Source organism: Nycticebus coucang, chromosome 2, assembly GCF_027406575.1.
Source record: "Nycticebus coucang isolate mNycCou1 chromosome 2, mNycCou1.pri, whole genome shotgun sequence".
Classification (NCBI taxonomy): domain Eukaryota; kingdom Metazoa; phylum Chordata; class Mammalia; order Primates; family Lorisidae; genus Nycticebus; species Nycticebus coucang.
This window is the reverse complement of record NC_069781.1, coordinates 166,338,740-166,362,909: the sequence shown is the minus strand read 5'-3', so window position 1 is coordinate 166,362,909 and position 24,170 is coordinate 166,338,740. Positions and strand designations below refer to the sequence as shown.

General features: G+C 45.1%; 1 protein-coding gene across 8 annotated transcripts in view; it reads right to left on the bottom strand.

Moving 5' to 3' along the window:
• DUS2 (dihydrouridine synthase 2) overlaps positions 1–24,170 on the bottom strand; it is a 49,727-nt gene that overhangs the window by 23,986 nt on the left and 1,571 nt on the right. For 2 of the 8 annotated variants that reach the window (XM_053604411.1, XM_053604421.1), the window contains exons 2-7: positions 22,617–22,688; positions 18,356–18,499; positions 9,417–9,462; positions 4,646–4,737; positions 3,532–3,575; positions 2,005–2,065 (exon numbers count right to left, since the gene is read on the bottom strand). In XM_053604411.1, coding sequence (XP_053460386.1) covers positions 2,005–2,065; positions 3,532–3,575; positions 4,646–4,737; positions 9,417–9,462; positions 18,356–18,481 — 369 coding nt within the window. In that variant the 5' untranslated portion in view covers positions 18,482–18,499; positions 22,617–22,688. Of the gene's footprint in view, positions 1–2,004; positions 2,066–3,531; positions 3,576–4,645; positions 4,738–9,416; positions 9,463–14,729; positions 14,837–14,945; positions 15,026–18,355; positions 18,500–22,615; positions 22,689–24,170 lie in introns of those variants that run through there. The other 6 variants (XM_053604428.1, XM_053604404.1, XM_053604444.1 and 3 more) reach the window with 6 other exon arrangements.

Sequence of the window (24,170 nt, the reverse complement as noted above, 5' to 3'; positions counted from 1 at the left end):
CACACATCCATAATTCCTCGAAGCAGCTGTCTACAAGGTCCTCTAGTTTTCAAGCATTCAAAGGAACTTTCCCCCAGGCAGGCAATCTGCAGCCTCCCAACCTAAAGCAAAGGCCCCAAGGCTAATGACTCCTGACAGCAGGGTTAAATGACTCAACAGCAAGCCTGGGGGACAACTCCTATGTCTATACTAATTGCTCGCCCTATGATAAGGTTCTCAAAGGGAGAACCTTTGGTGCCTCATATTCAGCTAACCCCAAGCTGCCCTTATTACCGGCTCCGAGTGTGCTCTTGCTCCAACTGTCTGGCTGAAAAGCTGAAGACCAACTGCCTTTCTGGTTGCTGTCTCTTCCTCCTCTACACATCTCCCTCTCCCCTCCAAGCCTCATGCAATAAGATCATTTCTCACCCAAGTACTGCCAAATTCTGCTCCAGATTGGCTTCTCCTGTCTCCATCCCGGGCCTCTCCTATGGACCCAGGAGTCATCTCTGGCCTTTTCCCATTCTAATTATTCAGACATGTGGCTTCTAGATTAGTATTTCCAAAGCACAATTCTGTTCACACACCACTGCTGCTCAAAAAAGGCCAAAGATACCTAAAGTCCAGACCCAGCTGATCTGTTCCCAGGCAAGGTTTTCAATCCTGTGCTCCTCTGCTTGCCCTTTGTCTCCCACTCTCCAAACCTCTGGTCAGATGGAGCTATGTCTACCTCAGGATGACCTCTAGGCCCCTGCTTGTGCCACCCTTTAGCCTGCAGGGTCCCACATCTCTGCATGAGGACCAGGTTTCCCTATAAAATCTTGAGTTTAAGGGCTGCCTTTCCGCTTCCTTCTCTGGGCTACCATAGCACTCTGCTCTGATCTCTTCTCATATGACAATGGGGACATTTATATTGCATCCACTGTTTAATTTATGTTTCAGTTTTCTTCATGAAAATAGAGAATTATGTTCACACTATAATTCTTTTCACATTGGCATAATTTGTTTTATTACTTGGACAATGGAGTATACTTTCTTTATATACACATACATGTAATTTATTTATATATGTATGGATATATACATGCATGTGTGTGGTATATGTGTGTACATGCATAACATTTTTCATAAACAATTTGAGGGTAACAGCCCTTCATTCCTAAATATTTTAGTGTGTATTTTCTAAGGATCTTTTTTTTTTGTCACTCTTGGTAGAGTGCTGTGGTATCACAGCTCACAACAACCTCAAACTCTTGGGCTTAAGAGATTCTCAGCTGGGTTCGAACCCACCAGCTCAGTGTATGTGGCCAGCACCCTACCCACTGAGCTATGGGCACCGCCCAAAGGATATTTCTTTTTTTTTTTTTTTTTTTTTGTGATTTTTGGCCGGGGCTGGGTTTGAACCCACCACCTCCAGCATATGGGACCGGCGCCCTACTCCTTGAGCCATAGGCATCACCCGATATTTCTAAAGATATTATGTCATATGACCACAGAAGAGTTATAGACTTCATAAACTTACATTGATACAGTATTTTTAGCTACTCTACTATGTTCTTCACTCTAATTTTGCCAGTTCATGTAATAGTATTCTTCACAGCATTTTCTTCATCCAATATGGAATCCAGTCCAGAGCCAAATATTACACTTAATTGTCATGTCTTATTAGCCTCTTTTAATCTGCATCCTTTTTTTTCTTTCTTTTTTTTTTTTTTGTAGAGACAGAGTCTCACTGTACTGCCCTCCGTAGAGTGCTGTGGCGTCACACGGCTCACAGCAACCTCTAACTCTTGGGCTTCCGTGATTCTCCTGCCTCAGCCTCCCGAGTAGTTAGGACTACAGGCGCCCGCCACAACGCCCGGCTATTTTTTTTTTTTGTTGTTGTTGTTGTTGCAGTTTGGCCGAGGCTGGGTTTGAACCCGCCACCCTCGGCATATGGGGCCGGCACCCTACTCACTGAGCCAAAGGTGCCGCCCCCTTAATCTGCATCCTATATTTGTGAGGACTGTAAAGAAATCAGTTTACCTTGGTAGAATATTCTTTTGGGCAGCCCATGTTGACATCAATACCAGCTACATCATTTTCTCTGGAAAAGGGTGAAGGAAAAAAAGTAATAAATATTAAATTTAAGGAAAGAAGATATAGAGTAAAAGGCATGGATGGGTCTGTGCTCATGAATAGCCAACCATGTCCTGGCCCCATGAAACATACCAACCTCAATGACAGAAGATGAAAAACAGAAAAGAAATTTGTCCCTAAAATGCGCAACTACCTCATCTGAGCACAGCTCCAGAGGAAAGACATAATTTATGCACACATCCACAGTGGGCTAGGTGTAGACGACTTTGCTACCTTAAAGTTGTATCAAATAACTCAAATACTGAGGATGGGCACATTGAACTTGATCCCAGGGATACTGTTTTGACTGAGGTAGTAAAAGCCATTGTCAATGCAGAAAAATGACATGAGCACAAGAGCCCTTTCTCAGAGAATCAATTCTGGTGTAAGTTATAAGACTGCCTCGGTTGGCTGGGCTGCACAGTTGGCTGACTGCAAACAATTCTCAGATGTAACAAGGGCTTTGCTCCATCCACTGGCACATATATAGCTAATAGTTTGTGATCAGCAGCAATTACAGCCTGAGTTCCTTCTCGTTGTTATTGTAAATAATAACAATAGCTAACACTAAGCACTCACTATGTGCCCTATTCTGCAAAGTACAATTACACGTATTATTTCATTTACTCTTCCCTATGCCAGAAATTAGTAGTAGTATTTTATTTTGTTTTATTTACTCCTTGAAGTGGAGTTTCACACTATAACCCAGGCTTGAGGCAATGGCATGATCATAGCTAACAAAAACCTCAAACTCCTGGGTTAAAGCAATCCTCCTGCCTCAACCTCTCAAGCAGCTTGTCCTATAGGCTCATGCCACCATGACCAGTTAACTTTTTTATATTTTGCAGAGATAGGTTCTTATTATGTTTCCCAGGCTTATCTTGAACTACTGGCCTCAAGTGATCCTCCTGCCTCAGCCCTTAAAATGCTTATAGGCGTGAGCCACTGTCCCCAGTGAGTACTAACTACTATTTTATAGATGAGGGAACTAAGTTCTCAGCGATACTAAATAACATACGTAAGGTCACACAGTTAACAAAGTACAGAGCCAGAATTCCAGCCCAGGTCTATCTTACCATCAAGGCTGTCACTTTTACCATAGTACTCTCCTGCTTTTGTTAAATCAGTAAACAATAAGTCTTATATATACTTCATCAGAGTTAAAGTCTCAAGACTCACATTCATGACGGTCTCATGAATAAATACCACAAAGCAGCCACCACCACCCCACAACAGTCTCAGGGATTTGGGCACTGTGTGGACAGCCCTTGGATGCCACAAACAGAGAAGGAAACCAGACATTCTTAACCTGGAAACAGAAGGTAATGGGCTAGGAGGCAAAAGGGTAGGTCACACCTCTAAGGTTACCAGTAACATTAAGGCCTCACAGCTCACCAGAGAAACAACAGCAGTCCCAAAGATGGAGGAACTTACACAAGCCTGGCCACAGCAAGGGCTCGCTCTGCATCTGATGTTCCCTGGGAACACAAGAGGCTGCATCAACAGCTGCCCTGACGCAGGTAGGGAAAAACACATCATACATATGTAGATACGTACACACACGTACACAAATGCTAGTAGTAAAGTCAGGTCGGCTTTCTCTTATACAGCCAGGCCACTGGACTAACTGTCAGAAGAGAAAGGTGAACTTTCAGGACCCAGAAAATGTCATGAATGTTGTGATTACATTCAAACACAAGAAAAGTTGAAAATTTTTTAGCGAATATTCAGATGCCTACCATTTCTACAATTAACATTTTGCTATATTTGCTTTACCACATGTCTAAACCTAAACATCATTCTGCAGCTATTTTTTTTTTTTTTTTTTTTTTGAGACAGAGTCTCACTATATCCCCCTCGGTAGAGTGACAGGGCATTACAGCTCACAGCAACCTCAAACTCTTGGGCTTAAGCAATTCTTCTGCTTCAGCCTCCCAAGTAGCTGGGACTACAGGCGCCCGCCACAATGCCCACCTATTTTTTTGTTGTAGTTGTCATTGCTGTTTTTTTTTAGCAGGCCCGGGCCAGGATCAAACCCGCCAGCCCCGGTATATGTGGCTGGCACCCTAACCACTGAGCTATGGGCACCAAGCCAAGGCAACTATTTTTGAAAAAAGCACAAGAAATGCCTAAAGCCAAGAAAAGAGAGCTGCAGAGTCATAATAACTGTTGCATAAATCCTACCTACTCTTGAGAAAACCTAGTATCTTTCTATAGGAAATGTATACAGATTACATACAAAGACTGTGTCCTGAATAACCAATGCTAGGGATTAAAAAAATAAAAGTCAAGTCAAACAGATAATTCCTATAAATTAAATTTGAGACTAGAGGCAGAAAACAGACTACAATACCTGCAATTTCAAAAACTGTTTCCAACAGTGTTATCACTCACAGGCAGATCTTTGAAAAACATTAAAGGAATCTCCAAAAAGCCATCATTATGCAACATAGCCTGAACATTCAACACTGGCCCAATACAGGGCATGAGTTGGGAAATCCCAGAGGAGGGTGAGTCTCACAAGGGCAGTGGTAATGGGGTATCTTACCATCTGGAAGACCACCCTGCTCTGTTCTCTTTCACAGGTGCGGAAGACCACTCGGTCATCAGGGGCAACAAAGTCTACTGTCCCAAGTACTTCTGTGATAAAACACAAACACAAAGAGCCACTCAATTAAGATGTTAGTTCAGGGCTCGGCACCTGTGGCTCAAGCGGCTAAGGCACCAGCCACATACACCTGAGCCGGCGGGTTCAAATCCAGCCCAGGCCCACCAAACAACAATGACGGCTGCCCAAAAAATAGCTGGGTGTTCTGGCGGGTGCCTGTAGTCCGAGCTACTTGGGAGGCAGGGGCAGGAGAATCTCTTGAACCCAGGAGTTGGAGGTTGCTGTGAGCTGTGACACCATGGCACTCTTACCCAGGGCGACAGCTTGAGGACAGCTTGAGGCTCTGTCTCAAAAAAAAAAATATAGTAAAGATGTTAGTTCAGGCCAGGTGCGGTGGCTCATGTCTATAATCCCAGTGCTTGAGTTTAGGAGTTAGAGACCAGCCTGAGCAAAAGCAGGACCCCCTCTCTACTGAAAATAGAAAAATTAATCAGGCATTGTGGTGGGCACCTGTAGTCTCAGCTACTCAGGAGGCTGAGGCAAGAGAATTGCTTGAGCCCAGGAGTTTGAGGTTGCTGTGAGTTATGATGCCATGGCACTCTACCCAGGGCCACAGAGTGAGACCTTGTCTCACAAAAAGATATAAGTTCAACCTAGTCTAAACCCTGGAAGAAAAGCAGCAAAAGTATAACATTAAAGGGGAAAAAAGGGACCCTAGATGTATTCTTTTTTTTTCCAGAGACTAAGTCTCCCTATGTTGCCTAGGCTGGAGTGGAGTGGCTATTCATAGGCACAATCATATAGTTCACTACTGCCTCAAGCTCCAGGGTTGAAGTAATCCAGAAACCCAAGTAGCTGGGACTTCAGGTGCACACCACCATGCCAGGCTAATTTTTAAATTTTCTGTACAAACAGGAAATTTAAAAAAAATTTTTTTTTTTTTTTGGTAGAGACAGAGTCTCACTCTATGGCCCTTGGTAGAGTGCCGTGGCCTCACACAGCTCACAGAAACTTCCAACTCCTGGGCTTAAGCGATTCTCTTGCCTCAGCCTCCCGAGTAGCTGGGACTACAGGCGCCTGCCACAATGCCCGGCTATTTTTTGGTTGCAGTTTGGCCAGGGCCAGGTTTGAACCCGCCACCGTTGGTATATGGGGCCAGCGCCTTACCAACTGAGCCATAGGCGCTGCCCAGAAATTTAAAAATTTAAAAATTTAATCTCACTGTGTTGCCCAGGCTGCTCTCAAACTCCTGGCTTTAAGCAATCCTTCCATCTCAGCCTCCCAAAATGACAGAATGATAACCCACCACACCTGGTTATGTGTCATATACTATACATGGATATTACTTAGACATTATTCCTTTTTGTGATTGCCACCAAGAGATGAGATTATGGAGGATTTTCTTTTTCTAGATCATATAAGAACCAGAATATTGAATTTTTCATAATACAAAAGACAAAATATTAATTTAAAAACAATCAGGCACATGGCTCAGCACCTGTAGCTCAATGGCTAGGGCACCAGCCACATACACTGGAACTGACAGGTCTGCATCCAGCCCAGGCCTGCCAAACAACGATGACAACTACAACCAAAAAATAGCCAGGCATTGTGGCGGGCAACTGTAGTCCCAGCTACTTGGGAGGCTGAGGCAAGAGAATCGCTTAAGCCCAAGAGTTGGAGGTTGCTGTGAACTGTGACACCACAGCACTCTACCCAGGGCGACAGCTTGAGGCTCTGTCTCAAAAACAAAAAAAAAATAGTAAAGATGTTAGTTCAGGCCAGGTGCAGTGGCTCATGTCTATAATCCCAGTGCTTGAGTTTAGGAGTTGGAGACCAGCCTGAGCAAAAGCAGGACCCTCTCTCTACTGAAAATAGAAAAATTAGTCAGGCATTGTGGTGGGCACCTGTAGTCTCAGCTACTCAGGAGGCTGAGGCAAGAGAATTGCTTGAGCCCAGGAGTTTGAGGTTGCTGTGAGTTATGATGCCATGGCACTCTACCCAGGGCCACAGAGTGAGACCTTGTCTCACAAAAAGATGTAAGTTCAACCTAGCCTAAACCCTGGAAGAAAAGCAGCAAAAGTGTAACATTAAAGGGGAAAAAAGGGACCCTAGATGTATTCTTTTTTTTTCCAGAGACTAAGTCTCCCTATGTTGCCTAGGCTGGAGTGGAGTGGCTATTCATAGGCACAATCATATAGTTCACTACTGCCTCAAGCTCCAGGATTGAAGTAATCCAGAAACCCAAGTAGCTGGGACTTCAGGTGCACACCACCATGCCAGGCTAATTTTTAAATTTTCTGTACAAATAGGAAATTTAAAAATTTTAAAATTTAATCTCACTATGTTGCCCAGGCTGCTCTCAAACTCCTGGCTTTAAGCAATCCTTCCATTTCAGCCTCCCAAAATGACAGAATAATAACCCACCACACCTGGTTATGTGTCATATACTATACATAGATATTACTTAGACATTGTTCCTTTTTGTGATTACCACTGAGAGATGAGATTATGGCGGATTTTCTTTTTCTAGATCATATAAGAACCAGAATATTGAATTTTTCATAATACAAAAGACAAAATATTAATTTAAAAACAATCAGGCACATGGCTCAGCACCTATATAGCTCAACGGCTAGGGCACCAGCCACATACACTGGAACTGACAGGTCTGCATCCAGCCCAGGCCTGCCAAACAACGATGACAACTACAACCAAAAAATAGCCAGGCATTGTGGCGGGCACCTGTAGTCCCAGCTACTTGGGAGGCTGAGGCAAGAGAATCACTTAAGCCCAAGAGTTGGAGGTTGCTGTGAACCATGACACCACAGCACCCTACCCAGGGCGACAGCTTGAGACTCTGTCTCAAAAAAAAAAAAAAAAAAAAAGAGGGCGGCGCCTGTGGCTCAGTCGGTAAGGCGCCGGCCCCATATACCGAGGGTGGCGGGTTCAAACCCGGCCCCGGCCGAACTGCAACCAAAAAATAGCCGGGCGTTGTGGCGGGCGCCTGTAGTCCCAGCTACTTGGGAGGCTGAGGCAAGAGAATCGCTTAAGCCCAGGAGTTGGAGGTTGCTGTGAGCTGTGTGAGGCCACGGCACTCTACCGAGGGCCATAAAGTGAGACTCTGTCTCTACAAAAAAAAAAAAAAAAAAAGAAAGAAAAACAATTAGGCACAATTCAGTCATAACTTCTAGCAAAATTGTATGAAGATTTCACAAATATATACATATCAAAAACATCAATGACTATACTAGAATTCTAATCAAAGCAGACTCAATCTCATAAAAAACCCATAAGATCCCATTATAGAAACTCAGATTTTCTTTTCTTTTTCTTTTTTTTTTTTTTTTTGAGACAGAGTCTGACTATATCCCCCTCGGTAGAGTTCTGTAGCATCACAGCTCACAGCAACCTCAAACTCTTGGATTTAAGTGATTCTCTTTCATCAGCCTCCTAAGTAGGTGGGACTACAGGCACCCATCACAATGCCCGGCTATATTTTTATTGCAGTTGTCGTTGTTGTTTAGCTGGTCCGGGCTGGGTTCAAACTGGCCACCCTCGGTGTATGTGGCTGGTGCCATAACCACTATGCTATAGGCATAGAGACAAAACTCAAACTTTAAAAAAGCATAAGTAAAGCTACAATTCATCATTACCACTTACATCTGCATAGAGCTTAAGGTATGTAAAACATACATACCTTGTTTTATACCTTATTTGATCACTTAAACTCAATGATTTAACTAAAGGATTACTTAATTTTCACTTCCAGGATTATAATTTTCACTTCGTAGAAAATGGAACTGGGTGGTGCTCAGTGGGTAGGGCACCAGCCACATACACCGAAGCTGGTGAGTTTGAACTTAGCCTGGGCCAGCTAAAACAATGACAACTGCAACAAAAAAATAGTCGGGCATTGTGGCAGGCGCCTGTAGTCCCAGCTACTTGGGAGGCTGAGGCAGGAGAATCACTTAAGCCCAAGAGTTTGAAGTTGGGAAGCCACAGCACTCTCCCAAGGGTGACATAGTAAGACTCTGTATCAAAAAAAAAAGAAAAGAAAGAAGGAAGGAAAGAAAAGAAAAGAAAGAAAATGGAACTGAGACAGAGAAAGATCATGTGACCTCCCTCAAAATCACACATCTAGCAGGAGGCTGAGCTGGGGCCAGAGCTGGTGCCATCCTAACTCCAAGGCTCTAATGGGGGTTCCTCTAGTCTAGGACTAAGACATGATAATTTCTATGCCAGCAAACCTATGGGTGAGAGGCATTCTTAGCTTCTTTTAAATATAAATTTCTTTTTAAGACTCACTATATCACCCAAACTGATTCAGAACCTCTGGCCTCCTTTGTCAGTCTCCTGAGTAGCTGGGACTACAGACACAAGCTATTGCACTAAGCTAACTTAAAAAACAAATTTTTTTAAATAGGATGTCACAACACTGTCCAGCCAGTCTTGAACTCCTGGTCTCAAGTGATGCTCCTACCTCGGGCTCCCAAGTACCTGGGATGACAGGCATGAGCCACCATGGCTGGCTATATCTGGCTCTTTGCCATGGGCTCTATAAAGCAGTGACTGCTCTCAAGGGAGGATGTAATCTACACAGTTACACAATGCAACTAGGCAGGACGCTGTCACCCAGGCAAGGGCAGTGGTAGTGCTGCTTGAGCCCAGCAGGGCAGACACACAATCCTGGGGCCAGGGATGCACTCACCATTGATGACTCTCTTGCACTGAAGCATTTTGAGGTCAATCAGCTCCTGCAGAGCAATCAGAGGACACTTATCAGTCCTGAACATGTAGAACTTTGGCATAAGGGGTACACCTTCAACAGCATAGCTGATGAGGACTGCTTAGCCAGCAGCTTTTGGGACACACAATAAATCACAGCTTCTGGGACATGTAGTGCTTGGTATCCGCCCCACCCAATCATGACAAGCAGAGGCCTGAGTGAGCCACGCTCAATGCTCTATTAGATGCTAGTTCTTCCCAGGAATCTTAGAGATATTTGGGGCCAAGAAAAGATGAGCCACTTTGAAAGCCAGAAGAGAAGATAATCTACCAGAATGTGGCCACCTTCATGAACACTTTCCTCACCTACTAGTCCAAGCTGAAACTCACTCCCTCAACAAATATCCCACTGTACCCCAAGGCAAAGGACAGACCCTGAAGGGCTCTTAGGAAATATCCAAGAACAAAACTGAAACCTGTGAGGCTCAGCACCCATAGCACAGTGGTTACAGCACTGGGCACATACACCGACGCTGGGGTTCGAACCCAGCCTGGGCTAGCTAAACAATGACAACTGCAATAAAAGATAGGTGGGCATTGTGGTGGACGCCTGTAGTCCCAGCTACTTGGGAGGCTGAGGCAAGAGAATCGCTAAAGCCTAACAATTTGAGGTTGCTGTTTGCTGTGACGCCACAGTACTCTACCAAAGGCGACATAGTGAGACTGTCTCAAAAAAAACTGAGACCTGTTTTTTTTTTTTTTTTTGTAGAGACAGAGTCTCACTGTACCGCCCTCGGTAGAGTGCCGTGGCGTCACACGGCTCACAGCAACCTCTAACTCTTGGGCTTACGCAATTCTCTTGCCTCAGCCTCCCGAGCAGCTGGGACTACAGGCGCGCGCCACAACGCCCGGCCATTTTTCTGCCGCAGCTTGGCCGTGGCTGGGTTTGAACCCGCCACCCTCGGCATATGGGGCCGGCGCCCTACTCACTGAGCCACAGTGCCGCCCGAGACCTGTTTTTTTGAACAGTTCAAGAAAAAGCACAAGTAGGGTGCCAGGTTCGGTGGTTCATGCCTGTAATCCTAGCACAATCCTAGCACTCTGCGAGGCTGAGGTGGGTGAAATGCTTCAGTTCAAGACCAGCCTGAGCAAGAGTGAGACTCCATCTCTAAAACAGCCAGGTGTTGTGGAGGGCACCCATAGTCCTGGCTACTGAAGAGGCTGAGGCAAGAGGATCTCTTGAGCCCAAGAGTTTGAGGTTGCTGTGAGCTGTGACACCACAGCACTTTACTAAGGGCAACAAAGTAAGACTCTGTCTCCAAAAACAAAAACAAAAACTCAGGAAGGAAGTTGTTTGTTTGTTTATTTGTTTTTTTGTGACAGAGTTTATGTCACCCTTGGGAGAATGCCATAGCAGCACAGCTCATAGCACCCTCAAACTCAAACTCTTGGGCTTAAGCGATTCTCTTGCCTCGGCCTCCCAAGTATCTGGGACTGTAGGCCCCCGCCACAACAACCAGCTATTTTTTTTGTTGTTGTTGTCATTGTTGTTTAGCAAGCCCGGCCAGTTTCAAACCCACAAACCCACCAGCCCCATTGTATGTTGTTGTTCAGCAAGCCCGGCCAGTTTCAAGCCCCTTGTATGTGGCTGGTGCCCTAACCACTAAGTTATGGGCGCTGAGCCACCTCACTGATAGCTTCTAAGAATAATGTCATTCTCCTATACAACTACTACACAGCCATCATCCTCAGTTAATTTAACTTTGAAACTATATTTTTTCTCATATACATTCTATATTCTAATTTTGTCAGTTGACCTAGTTGATTCCTCTTAGCATTTTTTTTTACCATCTTTATTGGGATATGGTTCACATACCATACAATTCACCAACTTAAGGTGTACAATTTAATGGTTTTTAGTATATTTACAGAGTTGCATATCTACAACCACCATCAATTTTTTTTTTTTTTTTTTTTTTTGTAGAGACAGAGTCTCACTTTATGGCCCTCGGTAGAGTGCTGTGGCCTCACACAGCTCACAGCAACCTCCAACTCCTGGGCTTAAGCGACTCTCTTGCCTCAGCCTCCGGAGTAGCTGGGACTACAGGCGCCCGCCACAACGCCCAGCTATTTTTTTTTGGTTGCAGTTTGGCCTGGGCCGGGTTTGAACCCGCCACCCTCGGTATATGGGGCCGGCGCCTTACTGACTGAGCCACAGGCGCCACCCAGCAACTCACCATCAATTTTTGAACATTTTTATCACACCAAAAGGAAACCTCAGGCAAGGTATGGGAAGATTGCTTGAGGCCAGGAGTTTGAGACCAGCCTGAACAAGAGTGAAACCCCGTGGCTACTAAAAATAGAAAAATTAACCAGGCATAGTGGCAGGCTCCTGTAGTTCCATCTACTTGGGACGCTGAGACAGAAGGATTGCTTGATACCAGGAGTTTGAGATTGCTGTGCTAGGCTCACGCCACAGCACCCTAGCCTGGGCAACAGGGTGAGACTCTGTCTTCAAAAAAAAAAAATTTTTTTTTAAAGAAAGAAAAAGAAAACTTAAAAATAGAATCACCACATGATCCAAAAGAATTTAAAGCTGGGTCTCAAAGAAATATTTGCCCACTCATGCTCATAGCATTATTTACAATTGCAAGAGGTAGAAGCAGGGCAGCACCTGTGGCTCAGTGAGTAGGGCACCAGCCCCATATACTGAAGGGGGCAGGTTTGAACCCAGCCCCAGCCAAACTGCAACAAAAAAATACCCAGGCATTGTGGAGGACTCCTGTAGTTGCAGTTACTCAGGAGGCTGAGGCAAGAGAATCGTCTAAGCCCAAGAGCTGGAGGTTGCTGTGAGCTATGACGCCACAGCTCTCTACGGAGGGTGATAAAGTGAGACTATGTCTCTTAAAAACAAAACAAAACAAAAAACAAAAAAATAGGTAGAAGCAATTGGATGGCCATGGATGGATGAAGAGATAAAATAAAATCTATATATGTATAGTAGACTATTATTCAGCCTTATAAAGGATAGAAATTTTGACATTATGCTAAGTGAAATAACTCAGTCACAAAACAGTAAATAATGTGTGATTCCACTTACATGAGGTCTCTAAAGCAGTCAAACTCATTGAAAAAGAAAGCAGAGGCTCAGCGCCTGTAGCTCAAGCGGCTAGAGCATCAGCCACATGCACCAGAGATGGCAGGTTAGAATCCAGCCCGGGCCTGCCAGACAATAATGACTACAACCAAAACATAGCTGGACATCGTAGCGGGTGCCTGTAGTCCCAGCTACTTTGGGAGGCTGAGACAAGAGAATGGCTTAAGCCCAGGAGTTGGAGATTGCTATGAGCTGTGATACCACATCACTCTATCCAGGGCTACAGCTTGAGGCTCTGTCTTTAAAACAAAAAAAAAAAGAAAAACAAAGTGGAATGATGGCCACCAGAGGCTGGCAATAAGGGGAAAGGAGGAGTTGCTATTTAACAGGTATTCAGTTTCAGTTCTGCATGATAAAAAATTTCCAGAGATCTGTTTTACAACAATGTAAATATATTAACACAAAATGGTCAACATAGTAAACTTATGTAGTTTTTGCTGCAATAAGAAAAAGAATTTTTTTTAATCATTCTGGTACTCTGGGCCTCTTAAGAACACTGTCTTCTCCCTTGATCCCACTGTCCTTATAAAAAAGAATAAAAACAAGACCTTTGGAGCATTCTTCAAAACTTTCAGTCACTCCTTGCAAACTCCCAGCAGGCCCTTGTGGGGAAGAGCTACTAACTGCTCCCTTGACTTTTACTGACCGGCTCATCCTCTAGGTGCTGAGGGCTTTGGGAACTGACTTTTAAGGAGGTGCCTGTATGCCTGGTACGCCCCTAGGTCCTGTATGAGGTCCTATAGGGGGGTGGGGGTAGGATGGTTTAAGTATCTAATTCAGTATGAACATCCAGGCCGCTGGTCCTGGAAGGCTGCCTCCAGAGCAACTATGGATCCAGCAGGGGCAACCACACACCACACTAAGCCATGTCCAGTACTCAGCCCTAGACCCCAGCCACCTACCCACTCAAGCCAAGCAAGGACAGCCTGCTCTCCATAGGGGTTAGTTAGTTAGGTCTGGGTAGAAGGCCTAGCTCTCTTCCAACTGAGACCCTCTTGTTTGTTCATAAGCCATACTGACTCTCTCAAGGTAGAGCACATCAAAGAATGCTAGAGCATTTTAATTAGTATTTCCTCTGCTCCAAGCTCAAGCAGGACCCTAGAAAAAAGGATTGGTCACCTTTCTAGAAAAGTCAAGTTTTACCCAATTAGAAGAGTCACATACAAAAGTTATCACATGAATCCCAGGACTTTAACTTCCAAAGGCTAGGAAAAAAACCTGAGGATTCTCCAAATATTAGCCGATGGAAAGTCTGGAATGTGGGAGCTCAGCTCTGTTTCCTGTGGCAGTTCTGTTCCCACTACCCAGCTTCCAAGACCCTCATTAGCACAGACTAAAGCCCTGGCCTATACACAAAGTGTGGCTGTCTAGATAGAACAGGCACTGTGCTATAAGAGACTGTGGTCCATCCTTGTGTTTCACTCCATATATCTCCCCGTGAATATAAGCCCACTTTCTGGGGCTTCCATTTCTCAGAAAATGCAGCCTGCACAGGAAAAGTGAAGTCCTTGGGATGTGAATATGTTACTATAGGCACAACTGCCTTTTCCTCAACTTTAGTAACCCTAGAATCTTGCCCAGAACAGGTCTGACCCTAGGTGAGCTGACAGTTTTAAAGGCCTGAAGCCCTTACCACCACATAGTTCAACAAATGAAATCATCAGGATGGTTACAGTCAAGGCATGAGTGAATTTGAAAATAAAGGGCTAGCCTCAATGGACCAACTCTTACTTTTTTTTTGTTGAGATAGGGTCTCACTCTGTTGTCCTGGGTAGAGTGCTGTGGCATCATCATTGCTCAAAAAAACCTCAAATTCTTAGGCTCAGGTGATCGTCTTGTCTCAACCTCCAAGTAGCTGGGACTACAGGCCCCCCAAAACAATGACCAGATAGTTTTTCTGTTTTTAGTAGAGATGAGGTCTCACTATTCCTCAGGCTGGTCTCAACCTCCTGAGATCAAGCAATGCACCTACCTTGGCCTTCCAGGATTACAGGCCTGAGCCACCATGCCTAGCTTCCAACTCTTACTTTTATTAAAAGCTTACAATTAGGGACAGAAGAGACAGTGAAAGCCATAAGAGTGAGCAGTGGATGGAGATAGTATGCAAAGCCCAAGCAGAGAGGAGAGGGATCCATTTACCATGTGCCTTGAAGTGATCACAGGAAAGTATAGTTGGATAGAGATGGAAGGGAACAGCAGAGAAGAAGTGTGGGGCTCCACGCTGGAGTCAGTCATCCCACAGAAGCCTGTGGGTAAATATATATGACATGAGTGGAGAGCTAATATTTTGTGCAGGGTTGGGGGTGGCAGGGAATCACCACTCCCCCCCAAAAAAAATACCAGCTGTCGAAGTACCCTGGAATTTGTTTTTTTGTGTTCCCCAGTCCTCAGGCTCTGAGTGATTCCTCATAGGCCTTCCTCCAATTCCCCTTCCAAATCCAAGAGGCATTTCTGGAAGGCAAGTAGAGTACTGGCCAGGAAAGGCTACACCCAACCCAACGCTGAGCACCCAGGGGACTGAGTGCTGGCTCCATAAGCTTCCACACATGTCATGGCCTGGCCCCTGGGAACAGGCTCCTCCCTATCTAGGGCACATTCTAGCAGCCTGGAAGGCTTACGGACGTACACTAACATTCCATCTCACATTGCTCAGACACTCTCACTTCCACTTTGACAAACTACTTAGGAATCAAGGCTCCACCCTCTGGAATCCTAAACTCTGCAACATCTTTTTGTGCTTTTCACCTTAAACCTCTGGACAACATGCACTCCATTCCTCCCTCCCTCCCACTTCACCTGAGCAGCACAGTGCTAGGATTACAGGCATGAGCCACTGAGCCAAGCCCTACACCAGGGATTTTCAACTGGTGTCCCATGATGCTAGGATTACCACCACAATGCCTCGCCATGAATCGTTCTTCCCAGAGTGTCCCTTGCCAAAAGAATGTCTCATCTTTTTTTTCAAAAAAAAAAAGTCTCATTTTGTCATCCTTGGTAGAGTGCCATGGCATCAAAGCTCATAGCAACCTCAAACTCTTGAGCTAAGGTGATTCTCTTGCCTCAGCCTCCCAAGTAGCTGGGACTACAGGTGTCCTCCACAACACCCAGCTGTTTTTAGAGATGGTCTGGCTCTTGCTCAGGCTGGTCTTGAACTCCTGAGTTAGGGAATTCATTCACCTTGGCCTCCCAGAATGCTAGAATTACAAGTGTAAGCCACCATAAGCCACCGCACCCAACCCTCCCCCCACTATTTTTGAGACAGAGTCTGACTCTGTTGTGTAGGCTAGAGATTGTCGTGACATCACCCTAGATCACAGCAACTTCAAGCTCCTGGGCTCAAGCAATCTTCCTGTATTAGCTCCCCGAGTAGCTGGAACAACAGGTGCCCACCACAACACCTGACTAGTTTTTCTATTTTTTTTTTTTTGTTTGTTTTTTGAGACAGAGTCTCACTATGTCACCTTGGTAGAGTGCAGTGGTATCACAGCTCACAGCAACCTCAAACTCTTGGGCTTAAGCGATTCTCTTGCTTCAGCCTACCAAGGAGCTAGGACTACAGGCACCCACCACAACGCCAGGCTATTTTTTTTGTTGCAGTTGTCATTGTTGTTTAGCTGGCCCTGGCCAAGTACGAACCCACCAGCCTCAGTGCATGTGGCCAGCACTGTAACCACTGTGCTACAGACACTGAGCCATAGTTTTTCCATTTTTAGTAGAGATGCTCTTGCTTAAATTGGTCTCAAACTCTTGAGCTCACATGATCCACCCACCTCAGCCTCCTAGAGTGTTAGAATTATAGGTGTGAACCACCGCACAAGGCCATTAATTAAATTATTTTCAAAAGAAGCTCAAAGCACAGTAAGCATATTCTTTTTTTACTGTTTTTTTTTCTTTTGGATCAACATAATTTAAGTGTGTCATGGGAGTTTAACTATAGGTTCAAGTGTGCCATGAGATAAAAAAGGTTGAAAACACTGCTCTACACAATAGTTTTCTTTCTCTCTCTCTCCTTTTTTTTTTTTTGAGACAGAGTTTCACTTTGTCACCCTGGTAGAGTGCCATGGCATCATAGCTCACAGCAACCTCAAGCTCTTGGACTCAATTGGCAATTCTCTTGCCTCAGCCTCCCAAGTAGCTGGGACTACAGGTGCCCACCACAACGCCTGGCTAATTTTTAGAGACAAGGTCTCACTTTTGTTCAGGCAGGTCTTGAACTTGTGAGCTCAAGTAATCTACCCGCCATGGCCTCCCAGAGTACTGGAATGAGGCGTGAGCCACCCAGTTCCCTTGTTTAGATGCTAACAGTTTAAGACAAATCTGCTGAAGTGCTTTAGGTATTTCCATCTTTTTTTTCTTTTTTCTTTTTCTTTTTTTTTTTTTTTGTAGAGACAGAGTCTCATGTACCGCCCTCGGGTAGAGTGCCGTGGCGTCACACAGCTCACAGCAATCTCTTAACTCTTGGGCTTACGCGATTCTCTTACCTCAGCCTCCCGAGCAGCTGGGACTACAGGCGCCCGCCACAACGCCCGGCTATTTTTTGGTTGCAGTTTGGCCGGGGCTGGGTTTGAACTCGCCACCCTCGGCATATGGGGCTGGCGCCCTACTCACTGAGCCACAGGTGCCGCCCTTTTTTTTTTTTTTTTTTTGAGACAGAGTCTCAAGCTGTGGCCTTGGGTAGAATGCCGTGGCGTCACAGCTCACAGCAACCTCAAACTCTTAGGCTGAAGCAATTCTCTTGCCTCCGCCTTCCAAGTAGCTGGGACAACAGGCACCTACCACAAGCCCAGCTATTTTGTTATTGTTGTTGCAGTTCTCATTGTTGGTTTAGCTGGCCCGGGACAGGTTCAAACCCCCCAACCTCGATGTATGTGGCCGGCGCCCTACCCACTGAGCTACGGGCACCGCCCAGTATTTCCAACTTTAAAAGCCACTGAAACAGCCAGCCAGGTGTTGTGGCAGGCGCATGTAGTCCCAGCTAGTAGGAAGGCTGAGGCAAGAGAATCACTTGAACCCAAGAGTTTGAGGGTGCTGTGAGCTACCATACCATGGCACTCTACCAAGGGTGACAAAGTAAGACTGTCAAAAAAAAAAAAAAGCCACTAGAACACATCAGAATTATAGATTGAGGGAAGCTACTCAGATAATTCTCATACAATTCTCATACATGCTCAATTGAGAAATACTCATTCATACATGCTCCATTGAGAAATGCTCATAACTCTCTCACTAATTAGCTGTCTCTCTAATTAGAGACAGCTAATCCACTATCAGATTACTCCTTGCAATTTTATTTTTCCTAGTAGATGCTTTCTGAACCTGGATCTGAAGCCCTATTATTTCCAGAACAGCCAGTGAGTAAATCTACTGGCATATAAGCTACCACCACCAAAAATCCTACAGCTACCAGCACCAACCTCATCTAGCTTCTTTGGCCTGAATCTGGTCCATTTCATCTCCTATCTAACCTCTGAGTTCATTCATTCATTTACTGAATGTATATTAACTTTTATAGCATCTAAACCAGTAATGGGACATGATGCTCATTTATTCATCTGGCCCAGAAAGTCCCAGAACACCTCCACATCCCCAGGCTTCTAGGCCTTAGCAGGCTCACAGAATTCAATCCCATGTGTGCTCATCTCCTCCAGCCTTCATCTATTTACTGAGTTCCCATTCTGTCTCCCCCAACTCCTGACCACTCCCGCACACAAATAAGAGGCCACATTTGTGGAAATGCCTTCCCAGGAAAATAAGGAGCCCCTTACCTCACAGTAAACAATGTCTGCTCCATAATCCAGGGCCAACAGCCGCATTGGAAGAGTCCCTACCCGAACCATCGGGGCTAAGATTAGCTTGTTGTGGTAGCACAGAGAGAGGCTATTCACAATCATTCCTCTTTAGCTACAGCCGGACAAAAGGAAACAAAAGTCAGCAATTCAAACAGAGAAAATTTCTTCTGTTATCCACAGCTAGCCTTCAATTTCCTTGCAACACACGGTAGTTTGTTTTCATAGTCCCTGATCATAAAAGGAATAAATGCTCATTCATTCATTTAACAAATATTTATGAAGTGCCTAGTCTCTGCCAGTCACTGTCCTAGTCTCTTGGGATACCGTAGAGAACAAATCAGACAAAAAGCCCAGCTCTGGCACAGTTTTCATTCAAGTGGGGGAATGCAGGCAAAAAACAAGGAGCATAACAAATAAATAAATTATATAGAATGCTGGGAAACCAGTCATGCTATAGAACAAGGAAGAACAGGGAGAAGGGAGAGTGAAAAGTGACGTGGATGGGCTACGATTTTAGAGAAGCTAAGGTAGGCATCAATGAGAAGATGAGATCAAAGCGAAGATTGGAGTTAGGCAAGTTGGTACCTAGAGGAGCCTGGTAGAGGAACATCAAGGAGGCCAATAGGATTGGAAGATAGAAAGGAAGAGAGTAATAGAAGTCTGGGTGGCACCTGTGGCTCAGTGAGTAGGGCGCCGGCCTCATATACTGAGGGTGGCGGGTTTGAACCCAGCCCTGGCCAAACTGCAACAAAAAATAGCCGGGCATTGTGGCAGGCGCCTATAGTCCCAGTTACTCGGGAGGCTGAGGCAAGAGAATCGCCTAAGCCCAAGAGCTGGAGGTTGCTGTGAGCTGTGATGCCACGGCACTCAACCGAGGGCAATAAAATGAGACTCTGTCTCTAAAAAAGGAAACAAAGAGAAGAAGTCAAATACACCATGAAACAGCATAAATCAAATACACCATCTAACAGCAGTAAGACGGTATACTGTGGTCAGATCACACAAGACCTGTAGGACACACTAAGGGCTTTGTTAGCTCTGCATGAAGAGAGCCAGTAAAGGGCTGTTAATAAAACAAGTGGCAGGATCTGCCTCACATTCCCACATGACCACACTAACTACAGCATCAGGAACAGGTAAGTAAGGAGCAAGGGTACACGCAGGAAGGCCAGTTAAAAGGCGATTCAACAATCAATGTGACAGTTGATGGTGGCTAAGGACAGGGAACTGCTAATAACGGTGATGAAGCAGCCAGGCACAGTGGCTCACACCTGTAATCCCAACACTGTGGGAGGGTGAGGCAGGTGAATTGCTTGAGCTCAGGAGTTCCAAACTAGCCTAGCCTGAGCAAGAGTGAGACTCTGTCTCTACAAATAGCTGGGCATTGTGGTAGGCACCTGTAGTCCCAGATACTTGGCAGGCTGAGGCAAGAGCATCACTTAGGCCCAAGAGTTTGAGGTTACTATGAACTATGATGCCATGGTACTCTACTGAAAGCAACAAAGTGACACTCCGTCTCAAATATATATATCCTCTTCCTCAGCCTCCTGAGTAGCTGGGACTATAGGCGCCACAACACTTTTTATTTTATATATATATCAGAAAAAAAAACTAGCGAGGTGTTGTGACACCTACAGTCCCAGCTACTCAGGAGGCTGAGGAAGAGGATTTCTGGAGTCCAAAAGACTGAGGGCGCTGTGAGCTATGATGATGCCATGGTATTCTGCCCAGGGCAAGTGAACAAGAAAAAAATAAATAAAATAAAATATAGGCTTAGCCCCTGTAGCTCCAGCAGCTAAGGCGCCAGCCACATACATCAGAGCTAGGTCTGCCAAACAACGACAACTACAACCAAAAAATAGCCAGCCATTGTGGTGGGCACCTATAGCCCCAGCTACTTGGGAGGCGGAGACAAGAGAATCGCTTAAGCCAGGAGTTGGAGGTTGCTGTGAGCTGTGATGCCACAGCACTCTACCCAGGGCAGTAGCTTGAGGCTCTGTCTCAAAAAAAAAAAAAAAAATATATATATATATATATTATAAAATGAAATAAATAAAAATAATAAAATAAAGTAAAACAAAATAAAATAAAACAGGCAGCACAGTGGTTACGCCAGCCACATACACCAAGGGTGGTGAGTTCAAACCCACCTGGGTCACCTAAACAACAATGACAACTGCAACAAAAAATAGCCAGTTGTTGTGGTGGGCACCTATAGTCCCAGCTACTTGGGAGGCTGAGGCAAGAGAATCACTTAAGCCCAAGAGTTTGAGGTTGCTGTGAGCTGTGACACCACAGCACTCTACCAAGGGCGATATAGTGAGACTCTGTCTCATAAAAATATATATTTTTACCCTCCCAAACTGCTGCCCTCTCTCTGCATGAACTCTATGCATAGACTGCCCTCTCCTAGGAACCACAACCCTCTTCTTCTACCTGACCAAGTCCCACTAGCCATTCAGAACCTCAGTACAAACGTCAGCTCCTCCAGGAAGCTTTCTCGATGGCCCACATCTCCCAAACACAGGGTAAAGGCACCTTCTCAGAGTTCACTCCTGTTCTGGCATGGAATGTCCAAGAGTAACTGTCTGTCACTCTGTCTCCTTCACCATAAAGATTCTTATCACATAGCACACAATCTTGAATAAGGTAGGTGCTTAGTGTTTATCATGAAAAGAAGTTAACAGGCCCTATGTAACAAAAGCTATGATTACCTTCATGTTTCAGCCAGAGACCTCTATCTCATGGTTAGAGACCAGCCTGAGCAAGAGCGAGACCCCCATCTCTACTAAAAACAGAAAAAACAAAGGCAAGAGGATCGCTTGAGCCCAAGAATTAATGAGAGGTTACTGTGAGCTACACTGACGCCATGGCACTCTACTCAGAGTGACAGCTTGAGACCCTGTCTCAAAAAAAAAAAAAGCTCTATTTGGAGCCCAAATGCATTTAAGTGCCTCCTCCCATAGTCATAGCTCACAGCAACCTCAAACTCTGGGGTTCAAGTGATCCTCGTCCCTCAGCTTCTCAAGCAGCTGGGACTACAGGCACCCACCTCCACCCCAGTTAGTTTTTCTATTTTAAGTAGAGACAGGTTCTCACTCTTGCTCAGGCTGGTCTTGAACTCCTGAGCTCAGGTGATCCACTGGCCTCAGCCTGGCAAAGTGCCAGAATTGCAGGCATGAGCCACCATGCCCAGCTTCATAGTTTCCTTTTAGAGAAGATGAATAACTATTCCATTCCCTGGCTTACCCAGAAAAGGACTACAAGCCATTCATCCAACTTTCATGGGAGTCAGCACTTGAGTGAACAAGATTCTGGTAAGAAAGCAACAGGGGCTGAATTTGGGCCAGATTCTGGACAATAAATAGGAGATAATCTATAGGCAATGTATAGGGATTCCTCAGTGGCTTCAGAGTCGGGGGTGACACAGCCACAGCTGTGCTTTAATAAGATCACTCAAGCAACAGATGATGGACTGGGGGCAAAAGACAGAAGAGAGGTCGTTAGAAAGGGGGTCAAAGGGTCCAGACACACTATTCAGGCATGGGCTGAAGAGAGAACAACTAGCACCTGCACAGCAGTCTTGCTACACATAGGAAAATGGAGGGACCGTGAAAGAATACTGTTAGCATGTTTTATTTTGGCATTGTCTTACAATTCCCAAAGTGCTTCATTTATAAGTGAGATTTTTCAAGCCTGGGTACAGAATATACTCATCTGAAGCAGTTTTAAAAAATACCAATTCCTACACCTTACACCACCCCCAACTAAATCAGAATGTAAACCCAACCAGGGCAGGGATTTTGTCTGTTTTGTTCACTGTTTGAACAGCACCTGCTACATGCATGATTCTCAGAAGTATTGGTTGAAGGAATGACTATACAATTAACTGAGATCCAAGGAACATGCCAAGCTCCTGCTCCCAGGAGCTTACATTTTTCTCACAATATGTAAACCTTTCCTATTTCTAAAGAACTGCCAATAGTACATATCTCAATAACAACTGGAAGTTACTTGATATCCACTATGAGCAGGAGGAAAAGAAAGGGGCCTTAAGCAGTGTATGATAAAATGGCAAAAAGAAATTGAGGGTCATGGGCAGAGACAGGCTCAGACAAACTCTGACCCCTATGAGACTTCGAGGTAATCATATTGTAGGAACTCAAGCATAATGAGAAAGCGATAATAAACTACCTACTTGGAATATCTGAACAAAACCCAAAGCCACATACATACCTATTATTGTTTTCTAACAATTTCTTCAATGTATCTGTTCTGGCTTGGTGTAAAGCAATTCCTTGTTTTATACCTGAAAAACAGTGGCACATAGAAATGGATGAAACGTGTCAGGTCATACATCCAAGGAACTACTGTATTTAGATAAGAAACAAGGAGCCCTGGGGCGGCGCCTGTGGCTCAGTCGGTAGGGCACCGGCCCCATATACCGAGGGTGGCGGGTTCAAACCCAGCCCCAGCTGAACTGCAACAAAAAAATAGCTGAGCGTTGTGGCGGGTGCCTGTTGTCCCAGCTACTCGGGAGGCTGAGGCAAGAGAATCGCTTAAGCCCAGGAGTTGGAGGTTGCTATGAGCTGTGTGAGGCCACGGCACTCTACCGAGGGCCATAAAGTGAGACTCTGTCTCTACAAAAAAAAAAAAAAAAAGAAAGAAACAAGGAGCCCTGAGTTTGTGGAAAGAATTGTAAAAGCAGCATAGAATCACAAAATCTTGGGGGTATCCTTTATATCAACTCTCCTTAATCATATCACCAACTAGTGGTCAACTGGCCTATACATGAACTTTTCTTTTGTTTTTTTTTTTTTTTGAGACAGGGCCTCAAGCTGTCACCCTGGGTAGAGTGCTGTAGCTCTGTACCTCTAACTTTTGGGCTCAAGCGATTCTCCTGCCTCCACCTCCCAAGTAGCTGGGACTACAGGTGCCCGCCACAACGCCCAGCTATTATTTTGGTTGCAGCCGTCATTGTTGTTTGGTGGGCCCAGGCTAGATTCGAACCTGCCAGCTCAGGTGTATGTGGCTGGCGCCTTAGCCGCTTGAGCCACAGGCGCACGGCCTACATGAACTTTCCAATGATGAAAAACTCAGCACTCTCAAGCTGGATCTGGATGATTCTAACTGCCATAGCAGTTCTTTATATCAAGTTCAGCATCTGCCTCGAGGTCACCCATGAGTTCCAGTTTAGCCTCATGGAATAATACACCCAATGGTTCATCTCATCTCCTTTCCATCTGGCAGATATATAAGAACGAGATGTTTTCTCTAAACATCTCATCAGCTTCACCCTCTTGTGTTTATGACTGCCAGGGGGCATAGCCTCCTGATCCTAAGGCCATGATAAGCATTGGCATCACCATGGCTACTATAGACTCTGGAGTTGGGGCAGGGCCAGTGCAAGACTTTGACAAATGTGTTTATGTGAAATGAGAGTACTTGTAGTAATTTCAACCTTCTTTAGCCCTCATCCTCTATCTCAGTTTCTCAACAGTGCACTACTGACATTATGGGCCAAACAATTCTTTGTTTTGAGGGGGCTGTCATAAGCACTATATGATGTTAAACAGCTACCAGTAACACTTCTCCATATGTGACAACTATCTCCAGCCATTGGCAATTGTATTGGGGGGGAGGGTCCCATTTGTCATCCTCACTTGAGAACCACTACTCTATCCAATGACCCTGTTCACTCATCACTATTAAAAACTCTCTCCCCGGGCGGCGCCTGTGGTTCAGTGAGTAGGGCACCGGCCCCATATACCAAGGGTGGCAGGTTCAAACC